Source organism: Salvelinus fontinalis, chromosome 18 (assembly GCF_029448725.1).
Source record: "Salvelinus fontinalis isolate EN_2023a chromosome 18, ASM2944872v1, whole genome shotgun sequence".
In the NCBI taxonomy this organism is placed as follows: Eukaryota; Metazoa; Chordata; class Actinopteri; order Salmoniformes; family Salmonidae; genus Salvelinus; species Salvelinus fontinalis.
This window is the reverse complement of record NC_074682.1, coordinates 36,432,455-36,445,874: the sequence shown is the minus strand read 5'-3', so window position 1 is coordinate 36,445,874 and position 13,420 is coordinate 36,432,455. Positions and strand designations below refer to the sequence as shown.

The following is a 13,420-nucleotide window of genomic DNA, read 5'->3' as shown; positions in this document are numbered from 1 at the left end:
TTTGTGTTTGAAGTTGGTAATCAGAGAGGAAAAGTGAACGATACAGTGTGTACTTGTATGGGCAGCAATAACGAGACCTGAGACTCATTCCAATAAAAGCAAGACATAATTAAGGAGGGTAGAACGAGAGAGTGAGGCGAAAACAAAGAGAGAGGTAAGGGAGAATGAGACTGTGTGTGTGCAGCCTAGTGGTTAAGAGTGTTGGGCTAGTAACTGAAAGATCACTGGTTCAAATCCCAGAGCTGACTTGATGAAAAATCTGTTAATGTGCCCTTGAGCAAGGCACTTAACCCTAATTGCTCCTGTAAGTCACTCTGGATAAGAGTGTCTGCTAATGATGACTGTGTGTGTGAAATAGAGGGGAGAGATGGGAAGGGTGGAACATTTATGATAGTCAGCCAGGGAACAAAGGAAAAGCATGATATAGAAATTAGGAAGTAAATATCAGATTGCCACCATAAAATGACAGTCAGGCTGTAAGCTATGGTCATCATGGGCAGTTGTTGCATAATCCACTTACTTGGGAAAGTTGCACAATACTGTGTAATTCATTAAACCCCCTCTCTGGGTCATCAGGTTGAACTGTATGTGTGTGGTTTCCTCCCCATGACAATGTCATCTGAAGTCTCTGTGGTGCCTCAACCCTACATGCAGTGACCATCAGAAATGATCCAAGTGTGGTACACTCAGTCTCAGCATTAATTTACAATAAGATGGCACTCTTCTCTTAACATTGTGTTTTGGCTCAGTACATGTGCCCTCCCTTTGGAACACGATGAAGTGGTATTTGGGACACATTAATAGCTTTGTTGTTGGAACCCTAGAGAGGAACGGAGAGCCTCAAGTCTGCGTGGGTCTCAACTTCCGGACTAGTCTCCGTGCTGTTGTGCTGTTTGTTACTACTTGGCTATCTGCCAAACTTTTCAGTTTTTACTTTTAATACATTTACAAACATCTTAGTTTTTGTCCTCGCTCAACTTTTTTCATTCAACTTTTTCACCCGGACTCTTTATCTAGATATTGTTCTACAAGACCTTCACCAGCCGAAAAAAGAAAAGTAGTAACAATAACGCTATGCCATCTATAGTAATTGCAGTCGCTGTACTCATAATATACAGGAGAACTATCGCCTTATGGGGAGGATAGCCGTGCTGCAAGCACAGTTTCAGACGCAATCGTTAGGCAAGGGTCATTTAAGTGTAGAAAAGGATGAAACAGCATCTGGGCCACCAGTAAGTACAGATAGCAGTATAAATCCCCCCATACAGTCCCCGCAGTCTGCCTATTTTCTCTAGGCTTCTGGAAAGAAAAGCTGTCGGCATGCTCTACCTGTGTCGCTCATTCAGCCGACAGAAACTTTCAACCGGTTCTCCCTATTAAGCAACGAGTCGGAGTCAGAGGTCGAGCCTTCTCAGGTCTGAGCCTCCGAAGCCTCCCACCATTAGCTCAGACAAATTGAAAACCCTAGTTATTGACGACTCCATTACCAGCAATGTTAGACTTAAAAATAATCATCCAGCGATCATACACTGATTACCAGGGGGCAGGGCTACCGACGTTAAGGCTAATCTGAAGATCCTACACTGTTTACTAGGGGGCAGGGCTACCGACGTTAAGGCTAATCTGAAGATCCTACACTGTTTACCAGGGGGCAGGGCTACCGACGTTAAGGCTAATCTGAAGATGGTGCTGGCTAAGGCTAAAACTTGCGAGTGTAGAGAGTATAGGGATATTGTTATCCACGTCGGCACCAGCGATGTTAGGATGAAACAGTCAGAGGTGACCAAGTGCAACATAGCTTCCATGTGTAAATCAGCTAGAATGTGTCGGCATCGAGTAATTGTCTCTGGCCCTCTCCCAGTTAGGGGGAGTGATGAGCAAAGTCTCACAACTCAATCGCTGGTTGGAAACTGTTTTCTGGCCCTCCCAAAATATATAATTTGTAGATAATTGGCCCTCTTTCTGGGACTCTCCGACAAACAGGACCAAGCCTGGCCTGCTGAGGAGTGACGGACTCCATCCTAGCTGAAGGGGTGCTCTCATCTTATTTACGAACATAGACAGGGCTCTAACTCCTCTAGCTCCACAATGAGATAGGGTGCAGGCAAGGCAGCTTAGTGGAGTCTGCCATCGTGTCTGTGCCTTGATCTAGGTTTAGCAAAACAAAACATGGCGGTGTTCGCCTTAGCAATCTCACTGGAATAAAGACCTCCTCCATTCCTGTCATTATTGAAAGAGATTGTGATATCTCACATCTCAAAACAGGGTTACTTAATGTTAGATCCCTCACTTCCAAGGCAGTCATAGTCAATTAACTAATCACTGATCATAATCTTGATGTGATTGGCCTGACTGAAACATGGCTCAAGCATGATGAATTACTGTGTTAAATGAGGCCTCTCCTCCTGGTTTCACTAGTGACCATATCCCCCGTGCATCCCGCAAAGGCGGAGGTGTTGCTAACATTTATGACAGCAAATTTCAATTTACAAAAAAGAAGTCATGAAATCTATGTAGCCTACTCAATAATTTTTTATAGCTACTGCTTACAGGCCTCCTGGGCCTTATACAGCATTCCTCACTGAATTCCCTGAATTCCTATTAGAACTTGTAGTCATGGCAGATAATAAAAATATGTATAAACATTTTTTTTATTCACATGGAAAAGTCCACAGACTCCAAAAGGCTTCCGGAGGCATCATCGACTCGGTTTTGTCCAACATGTCTCCGGACCTGCTCATTGCCACAGTCATACTCTGGATACAGTTTTGTCCGTGGAATAAATATTGTGGATTTGTTTTTCCCCATAATCCTGGACTATCGGACCACCATTTTATTACGTTTGCAATCGCAACAAATGTAACCTTGCGTAACACCCTAGATGCAGTCGCACCCTGTAACGGCGGTCCTCCTCCTCTTCTACCGAAAAGGAGGAGTATTGATCGAACCAAGGCGCAGTGGAGTTTGAACACATATTTATTTAACGAAAACACGAACTTAACTAAACTAACAAAACAACAAACGGTGTAGACAGACCTAGACGACGAACTTACATAAAACAAGAAGAACGCACGAATAGGGAACAGACTACATAAACCGAACAAACCGTAAACAGTCCACGTGGTGTACAGACACAGACAAGGAAGACAATCACCCACAACGAACACTGTGACAACGCCTACCTAAATATGACTCTTAATTAGAGGAACGCCAAACACCTGCCTCTAATTAAGAGCCATACCAGGCAACCCAAAACCAACACAGAAACAGAAAACATAGAATGCCCACCCAACCTCACGTCCTGACCAACTAACACACATAACAAACTAACATAAATAGGTCAGGAACATGACATAACCCCCCCCATAAGGTGCGAACTCCGGGCGCACCAGCACAAAGTCTAGGGGAGGGTCTGGGTGGGCATCTGACCACGGTGGTGGCTCAGGCTCCGGGCGAGGTCCCCACCCCACCATAGTCAATCCCAACCTCCATCTACCCCTAAAAATGTCCACCCATATCCCACAAAATCCTCTTTGTAACATCCATGACAGGGACAGCACCGGGACAGAGGAATAAATCAAGACAGAGGGATAGATAAGAATAAAGAGGTAGATCAAGATAGAGAGGGAGATCATAATAGAGGGGCAACTCCGGACTGAAAGGCAGCTCCGGACAGAGAGACAGCTCTGGACTGAGGGGCAGTTCTGGGTATATAGCCGTTTCAGGCTGAAGGGCAGCTCATGGCTGACTGACGAATCTGGACGCTCATGGCAGGCTGACGGCTCTCGACGCTCATGGCTGGCTGACGGCTCTCGACGCTTATGGCTGGCTGACGGCTCTCGACGCTCATGGCTGGCTGACGGCTCTCGACGCTCATGGCTGGCTGACGGCTCTCGACGCTCATAGCTGGCTGACGGCTCTCGACGCTCATGGCTGGCTGACGGCTCTCGACGTTCATGGCTGGCTGGCGGCTCTGGCAGATCCTGTCTGGTTGGCGGCTCTGGCAGATCCTGTCTAGTTGGCGGCTCTGGCAGATCCTGTCTGGTTGGCGGCTCTGGCAGATCCTGTCTGGTTGGCGGCTCTGGCAGATCCTGTCTGACGGGCGGCTCTAGCGGCTCCTGTCTGGCAGGCGGCTCTAGCGGCTCCTGTCTGGCGGACGGCTCTGTAGGCTCATGGCAGACGAGCGGCTTTGCAGGCTCATGGCAGACGGGCGGCTTTGCAGGCTCATTGCAGACGGATGGCTCAGACGGCGCTGGGGAGACGGATGGCTCAGATGGCGCTGGGGAGACGGATGGCTCAGATGGCGCTGGGGAGACGGATGGCTCAGATGGCGCTGGTGAGACGGATGGCTCTGGCCGGATAAGGCGCACTGTAGACCTGGTGCGTGGTGCCGGAACTGGAGGCACCGGGCTAAGGACACGCACCTTCATACTAGTGCGGGGAGCAGGGACAGGGCACACTGTACTCTCAAAGCCCACTCTATACCTGGTGCGTGGTACCGGCACTGGTGACACCGGGCTGAGGACAAGCACATCAGGATTAGTAGGGGGAGAAGAAACAGTGTGTACAGGGCTCTGGAGACGCACAGGAGGCTTAGTGCGTGGTGCCGGAACTGGAGGCACCGAACTGGATACACACACTACAGGGAGAGTGCGTGGAGGAGGAACTGGGCTCAGGAGACGCACTGGTAGCCTAGTGCGTAGTGTAGGCACTGTAGGTACTAGGCTGGGGCGGGGAGGTGGCGCCGGAAATACCGGACCGTGGAGGCGTACTGGCACTCTTGAGCATTGAGCCTGCCCAACCTTACCTGGTTGAATGCTCCCGGTCGCCCGACCAGTGCGGGGAGGTGGAATAACCCGCACCGGCCTATGTAGGCGAACCGGGGAAACCATGCGTAAGGCAGGTGCCATGTATGCCGGCCCGAGGAGACGCACTGGAGACCAGACGCGTTGAGCCGGCCTCATGACACCTGGCTCAATACCCAATCTAGCCCTACCAGTGCGGGGAGGTGGAATAACCCGCACTGGGCTATGCACTCGTACAGGAGACACCGTGCGCTCTACTACGTAACACGGCGCCTGCCCGTACTCCCGCTCTCCACGGTAAGCCTGGGAAGTGGGCGCAGGTCTCCTACCTGCCCTTGGCCCACTACCTCTTAGCCCCCCCCCCAAGAAATGTTTGGGTGTTACTCACGGGCTTTTTGGGCTTCCGTGCAAGACGCGTTCCCTCATAACTCCGGTTCCTCTCTCCGGTGGCCTCTGCTTTCCTCAGTGCCTCCAGCTGTTCCCATGGGAGGCGATCCCTACCAGCCAGGATCTCCTCCCATGTGTAGCAACCTTTCCCGTCCAATATATCGTCCCAAGTCCATTCCTCCTTCTTTTCCTGTCCCTTACTCCATTTACTCCGCTGCTTGGTTCTGGAGATTTGGTGGGTGATTCTGTAACGGCGGTCCTCCTCCTCTTCTACCGAAAAGGAGGAGTATTGATCGAACCAAGGCGCAGTGGAGTTTGAACACATATTTATTTAACGAAAACACGAACTTAACTAAACTAACAAAACAACAAACGGTGTAGACAGACCTAGACGACGAACTTACATAAAACAAGAAGAACGCACGAATAGGGAACAGACTACATAAACCGAACAAACCGTAAACAGTCCCGTATGGTGCAAACAATTACACAGACACGGAAGACAATCACCCACAACGAACACTGTGACAACGCCTACCTAAATATGACTCTTAATTAGAGGAACGCCAAACACCTGCCTCTAATTAAGAGCCATACCAGGCAACCCAAAACCAACACAGAAACAGAAAACATAGAAAGCCCACCCAACCTCACGTCCTGACCAACTAACACACATAACAAACTAACATAAATAGGTCAGGAACGTGACACACCCCTAAAAACAAAAAAACATTTGTCACAAGAAACTAGCTCCCTGGTATACAGAAATACCCCAGCCCTGAAGGAAGCTTCCAGAAAATTGGAATGGAAATGGTGCTCCTCCAAACTGGAAGTCTTCCCGACTAGCTTGGAAAGACAGTACTTGTCACGTTCCTGACCTGTTTTCTCTTGTTTTGTATTTATTTAGTATGGTCAGGGCGTGAGTTGGGTGGGTTGTCTATGTGTTGCTTTCTATGTTGGGGTTTTGTGCGTTCGGCCTGGTATGATTCTACCCACTCCGCGTATTGGTCCGATCCTTCTCGCCTCTCCTCAGGAGGAAGAATATGACAGCCGTTACAGAAACACCCACCACCAAAGGACCAAGCGGAGTGGAAAAGGACAGCAGCAGCAGCAGCGCAAAAAGGAGAATTGGACATGGGAGGACGTTTTGGACTGCAAGGGTTGCTACACATGGGAGGAGATCCTGGCTGGAAAGGATCGCCTCCCATGGGAACAGCTGGAGGCAGCTCGGAGAGCAGAGGCAACCGGAGAGAGGAACCGGCGGTATGAGGAGGCAGCGCGGCGGCGCGGTTGGGAGCCCGAGAGTCAGACCCAAACATTTCTTGGGGGGGTCACACGCGGGGTGTGGCAAAGCCGGGTAGGATACCTGAGCCAACTCCCAGTGCTTACTGTGGAGTGAGAGGGCGTCGTACTGGTCAGACACCGTGTTATGCGGTGAGGAGCACGGTGTCCCCAGTACGCGTGCTTAGCCCAGTGCGGGCTATTCCACCTCGCCGCACTGGCAGGGCTACGAGGACCATTCAACCTGGTAAGGTTGGGCAGGCTTGGTGCTCAAGAGCGCGTGTCCTACTTCACGGTCCGGTAATTCCGGTGCCACCTCCACGTACCAGTCCTCCGGTGGCAGCCCCCCGCACCAGGCTGTCTCTCCGTTTTCTCTCTCCAGTTGCTCCCACCTGTCCAGCGCTGTCAGAGCCTTCCTCCTCTACAGCGCAGCCAGAGTCTGAACTGCCTGCCTGCCCAGCGCTGTCTGAGCTGCCTGCCTGCCCAGCGCTGTCAGAGCTGTCCGTCTGTCCCGAGCCGTCAGAGCTGCCCGTCTGTCCCGAGCCGTCAGAGCTGCCCGTCTGTCCCGAGCCGTCAGAGCTGCCCGTCTGTCCCGAGCCGTCAGAGCTGCCCGCCAGACAGGGGCAGCCAGTGCCGTCCACCGGACAGGAGCAGCCAGTGCCATCCGCCGGACAGGAGCAGCCAGTGCCGTCCGCCGGACAGGAGCAGCCAGTGCCGTCCGCCGGACAGGAGCAGCCAGTGCCGTCCGCCGGACAGGAGCAGCCAGTGCCGGCCGCCAGCCAGGACCAGCCAGTGCCGGCCAGCCAGGACCAGCCAGAGCCGTCCAGCCAGGACCAGCAAGAGCCAGCCAGCCAGGACCAGCCAGAGCCAGCCAGCCAGGATCCGCCAGAGCCAGCCAGCCAGGATCCGCCAGAGCCAGCCAGCCAGGATCTGCCAGAGCCAGCCAGCCAGGATCTGCCCCTCAGTCCGGTGCTGCCCCTCAGTCCGGTGCTGCCCTTTGGTATAGTGGGATTGACATGGAGGGTGGTTGTTAATGAGGAGGCCACGGGGGCGAGTAAGGAGGCGGACAAAGACATTGTTAAGGTGGGGTCCACGTCCCGCGCCAGAGCCGTCACCACGGACAGACACCCACCCAGACCCTCCCCTAGAGTTTTAGGGGGTGCGCCCGGAGTTCGCACCTTGAGGGGGGGGTTATGTCACGTTCCTGACCTGTTTTCTCTTGTTTTGTATTTATTTAGGATGGTCAGGGCGTGAGTTGGGTGGGTTGTCTATGTGTTGTTTTCTATGTTGGGGTTTTGTGCGTTCGGCCTGGTATGATTCTCAATCAGAGGCAGCTGTCAATCGTTGTCCCTGATTGAGAATCATACTTAGGCAGCCGGGGTTCACGTGTGTGTTTGTGGGTGTTTGTCTTTCGTGTTAGTATTCGTGCCACACGGGACTGTTTTCGGTTGTATTCTATTTGTTATTTTGTTTCATGTTAGTGTTCAGTTTCGATATAATAAATCATAATGAGCACTACCCACTCCGTGAATTGGTCCGATCCTTCTCGCCTCTCCTCGTCCGAGGAGGAGGAAGAATATGACAGCCGTTACAGTACTGTGCAATATCGAAGAGCCCTCACAGCTGCTCGATCATCCTATTTTTCCAACCTAATTGAGGAGAATAAGAACAATCCTGTAACGGCAGCCTTCTTCCTCTTCGTCTGAAGAGGAGGTGTAGCAGGGATCGGACCAAGACGCAGCGTAGTTTGTGCTCAACATATTTAATAAAGACGAATAAACGTGAACACTTACAAAACAAAATAACAAATGTGGCAAACCGATACAGCCCTATCTGGTGCAGAGAAAACACAAAGACAGGAAACAACCACCCACAATATCCCAACACAAAACAAGCCACCTAAATATGATTCCCAATCAGAGACAACACAAAACACCTGCCTCTGATTGAGAACCATATTAGGCCAAACATAGAAATGGACAAACTAGACACACAACATATAATGCCCACCCAGCTCACGTCCTGACCAACACTAAAACAAGTAAAACACAAGAACTATGGTCAGAACGTGACAAATCCAACATAAAACAATTGTAATGTCGCAAAGCTAACTAAAAACCAGCATTCAACAAGAGAGAATAACTTTCACTTCAGCTGTGATAAATTCATGAACTTATTCGATGAAAAGATCATGATCATTAGAAAGCAAATTACGGACTCCACTTTTAATCTGCTTATTTCTCCAAAGCTCAGTTGCCCTGAGTCTGCACAGAATTGCCAGGACCTGGTGTCAATGGAGACACTCACATTTTTTGTTAAATCTCTTGACACATTCATGAAAATAGTCATGGCCTCTAAACCGTCAAGCTGAATACTGGACCCTATTCCAACTAAACTACTAAAAGAGCTACTTCCTGTGCTTGGCCCTCCTTTGTTGAACATAATAAACGGCTCCCTATCCACCGGATGTATACCAAACTCATTAAAAGTGGCAGTAATAAAGCCTCTCTTGAAAAAGCCAAACCTTGACCTGGAAAATGTAAAAAAAATATTGGCTTATATCGAATCTCACATTCTTCTCAATTTTTTTTTAAAAAGCTCTTGACATTTACTCCTGAGGTGCTGATCTATTGCACCCTCTACAACCACTGTGAATATTATTTGACCCTGCTGGTCATCTATGAACGTTTGAATATCTTGAAGAACAATCTGGCCTTAAATGGCCAAGTATTCTTATGATCTCCACCCGGCACAGCCAGAAGAGGACTGGCCACCCCTCAGAGCCTGGTTCCTCTCTAGGTTTCTTCCTAGGTTCCTGCCTTTCTAGGGAGTTTTCCTAGCCACCATGCTTCTACATATGCATTGCTTGCTGTTTGGGGTACTAGGTTGGGTTTCTGTATAGCACTTTGTGACATCTGCTGATGTAAAAAGGGCTTTATAAATACATTTGATTGATAGATTGATTGAGGAGGGGGGGTGATTTTCATTTGAGAAATGAGTGAAAGGAGGGGGGCTGAGAGAAAGAGAAAGAAAGAAAGAAAGGGAGGCATAGTGTTTGTTTTCATTTGTCAAATATGAAATATGAAGAGAAAAGAGGGCGGGAAAGCCGACAGAGAAAATAGGAGCAAGAGAAAGTTTGTGACCAACCTGACTCCGAGAGGCCGCCCCTGCTCTCTAGGTCCCTCCTCCCTTCTCTTCCTCCCCTGTCTCTGCTGAGAGAACAGGCAGTTGGTTCGCTCCACAGTGTCACTGGCTGTGTGTGAGAGGCCCAGAGAGCTAAGGAGAAGGGGGTGTTTGGATCAGTTACAGCCGCGAAGGAGAGACACTCAGAGGGGAGAGAGAGCTCGAGAGACTGACGACTGATTGTGAGAGAGTGGGAAGCAGTCTGGAGCTCGAAAGAAGAGCTCGAGAGAAGACCAGGACCAAAGAAAGAAAGCTGTTCAACTCTTAGACCAACACACACACAGAGAGAGAGAGAGAGAGAGAGAGAGAGAGAGAGAGAGAGAGAGAGAGAGGAGAGAGAGAGAGAGAGAGAGAGGAGAGAAAGAGAAGAGAAGAGGAAGAGAAAAGAGAGAGAAAGAGAGAGAAAGAGAGAAAGGAGAGAGAAAGAGAGAGAGAAAGAGAGAGAAAGAGAGAGAAAGAGAAAGAGAGAGAAAGAGAGAGAAAGAGAGAGAGAGAAGGCAGTCAAGGACTTTATCAGAGTGGAGCCAAGCAGGGGTTGAAACAGACCAACAACATCAGGACTAGGCTCACCCTGACTGGGGCTCAGAGTGACAGAGGTCCCCTCCGACGACAACCACAAGCCTGGAGAGCCAGTCCTTCTCTGAGCTGCTCTTGTTTTGTTCTGTGTGGAAATTCCTTTGAGACGTCACTGCTAGCTGAGCTCAGCTGAACAACCACAGCCGAGAAAGACTGTTGTGGTTGCTTGTCAAACTATAGTGTGTGTAGAGCTAGAGAGAGGAACATGTTTGACTGTATGGAGGCTTTGGCCCCCCGGCCGCTCTTCGACGTGTCCACTCAGGGGGCTTGCATGTTGGGCAAGGCCACCCCATTCTTCCCTGGTCTGGACCCCTTTGCCTGGGCTGGGATGGCCAGTGTTCAGTGTAAGTGACGTGTTTGCTCTGTCTCCTCACTTGACTCATCAGACTGGAAAAGCTTGACTGTGTGTATGTTGTGTTGGTGTGTGTTTGTGTAGAGCCAGGATTTTTACACTCCTCATTAGACTGGTGTTATTGTAATCATCCGGAAGAGCGACTACCTCAGTGTGTGTGTGTGTGTGTGTGTGTGTGTGTGTGTGTGTGTGTGTGTGTGTGTGTGTGTGTGTGTGTGAAAGAGAGAGAGAGAAAGAGAGAGAGAGAGAGAGAGAGAGAGAGAGAGAGAGAGAGGAGAGAGAGAGAGAGAGAGAGTAGGAGAGGAGCGAGAGAGAGAGAGAGCGAGAGAGGGAGAGAGAGAGAGAGAGAGAGAGAGAGAGAGAGAGAGAGGAGAGAGAGAGGAGAGAGTGGAGGAGAGAGAGAGAGAGAGCGAGAGCGAGAGAGAGAGAGAGAGAGAGGAGAGAGAGAGAGAGAGAGAGAGAGAGAGAGAGAGAGGAGAGAGAGAGAGGAGAGAAGCGAGAGAGCGAGAGAGAGAGAGGAGGAGAGAGAGAGAGAGATGAGAGAGAGAGAGAGAGAGAGGAGAGAGAGGAGAGCGAGAGAGAGGAGGGGAGAGAGTGAGAGGAGAGAGAGAGGAGATGAGAGGAGAGAGAGGAGAGAGAGAGAGAGAGAGAGAGAGAGAAAGAGAGAGAGAGAGAGAGAATGTGTTTGTATGTGTCCTTATCAGAGTGCTGGTGTTGTTATCATAGAGCTCTCTCCACAGGAAGAGCCAGATTCCTTTGGATTCTCTGTGCCCATTCTCACCCTCCAGTTTGTTTGTTTATGTACTTAGTGTGTGTGTGACTGTGTATTTATTCATCATCATGTTTGTTTTCTTTCTGAATGACTTCAGATGAAGGATTTAGCTCTCTCTCACAATATGGGCCCCCTGACCTTGTGAGGTGTTTAGAAACTAACAACCAAAGTCAAAATGAAAATTGATCCTTTAAAGGGATGATGAAAGCCTATGACACATTTCAGTAGAGATCCGGGTAACTAATGCAATGCGAAAAAACGACTTAAAAACATAATTATCTAACTTAAAGGTTAATTTGAGGGCAAAACTGTTAATGAAAAATGAATAGATGCATGAATAAGTAGGACAGTACAGCTTGACCCAGTAACAACTGAGGCCTTGGGCCCTCTCTCTTTCTGGAGGCTTTACACAGGCCTTGGAGTACAACAGGACCCTCTCTCTTTCTGGAGGCTTTACACAGGCCTTGGAGTACAACAGGGACCCTCTCTCTTTCTGGAGGCTTTGCCCCAGGCCTTGGAGTACAACAGGGCCCTCTCTCTTTCTGGAGGGCTTTACACAGGCCTTGGAGTACAACAGGACCCTCTCTCTTTCTGGAGGCTNTTTATGTACTTAGTGTGTGTGTGACTGTGTATTTATTCATCATCATGTTTGTTTTCTTTCTGAATGACTTCAGATGAAGGATTTAGCTCTCTCTCACAATATGGGCCCCCTGACCTTGTGAGGTGTTTAGAAACTAACAACCAAAGTCAAAATGAAAATTGATCCTTTAAAGGGATGATGAAAGCCTATGACACATTTCAGTAGAGATCCGGGTAACTAATGCAATGCGAAAAAACGACTTAAAAACATAATTATCTAACTTAAAGGTTAATTTGAGGGCAAAACTGTTAATGAAAAATGAATAGATGCATGAATAAGTAGGACAGTACAGCTTGACCCAGTAACAACTGAGGCCTTGGGCCCTCTCTCTTTCTGGAGGCTTTACACAGGCCTTGGAGTACAACAGGACCCTCTCTCTTTCTGGAGGCTTTACACAGGCCTTGGAGTACAACAGGACCCTCTCTCTTTCTGGAGGCTTTGCCCAGGCCTTGGAGTACAACAGGGCCCTCTCTCTTTCTGGAGGCTTTACACAGGCCTTGGAGTACAACAGGACCCTCTCTCTTTCTGGAGGCTTTACACAGGCCTTGGAGTACAACAGGGCCCTCTCTCTTTCTGGAGGCTTTGCCCAGGCCTTGGAGTACAACAGGGCCCTCTCTCTTTCTGGAGGCTTTGCCCAGGCCTTGGAGTACAACAGGGCCCTCTCTCTTTCTGGAGGCTTTGCCCAGGCCTTGGAGTACAACAGGGCCCTCTCTCTTTCTGGAGGCTTTGCCCAGGCCTTGGAGTACAACAGGGCCCTCTCTCTTTCTGGAGGCTTTGCCCAGGCCTTGGAGTACAACAGGGCCCTCTCTCTTTCTGGAGGCTTTGCCTAGGCCTTGGAGTACAACAGGGCCCTCTCTCTTTCTGGAGGCTTTGCCCAGGCCTTGGAGTACAACAGGGCCCTCTCTCTTTCTGGAGGCTTTGCCCAGGCCTTGGAGTACAACAGGGTCCTCTCTCTTTCTGGAGGCTTTGCCCTTAGCTAACACACAACATTGTTTAAATGTTTTTATTTAACTAAGCAAGTCAGTTAAGAACACATTCTTATTTACAATGACAGTCTACACCAGCCAAACCCAGAGCAATAGTGCGCCGCCCTATGGAACTCCCAATCACAGCCGGTTGTGATACAGCCTGAATTCGAACCAGGCTGCAGTGACGCCTCTAGCACGGAGATGCAGTGCATTAGACCGCTGCGCCACTTGGGAGCCTGTTTAATGCCTGTTTGAGTGAGATGGAGTGAAAGAGAATGGGTGTGAGAAAATAATTGGAGTTGTTATTGTTATGTAGCCTATCTACCCTCACCACTGTATTTCATATGATAATACTCTGTCTCTGGACACATGGAGTTTCTACCCTCACCATTGTATTTCATATGATAATACTCTGTCTCTGGACACATTGAGTTTCTACCCTCACCACTGTATTTC

The 13,420-nt window shown here is 49.5% G+C and overlaps 1 protein-coding gene across 2 annotated transcripts in view; it reads left to right on the top strand.

Annotated features, from left to right (window-relative positions):
• Nucleotides 1-13,420, top strand: part of LOC129815433 (retinoic acid receptor gamma-A-like) — a 93,975-nt gene that overhangs the window by 53,853 nt on the left and 26,702 nt on the right. The window contains exon 1 of one of the 2 annotated variants that reach the window (XM_055869266.1): nt 10,089-10,576. The exons of the other annotated variant lie outside the window; for it this stretch is intronic. Within the exon in view, the coding sequence (XP_055725241.1) occupies nt 10,438-10,576 (139 nt within the window). The 5' untranslated portion in view covers nt 10,089-10,437. Of the gene's footprint in view, nt 1-10,088; nt 10,577-13,420 lie in introns of those variants that run through there. 2 annotated transcript variants of the gene reach the window in all.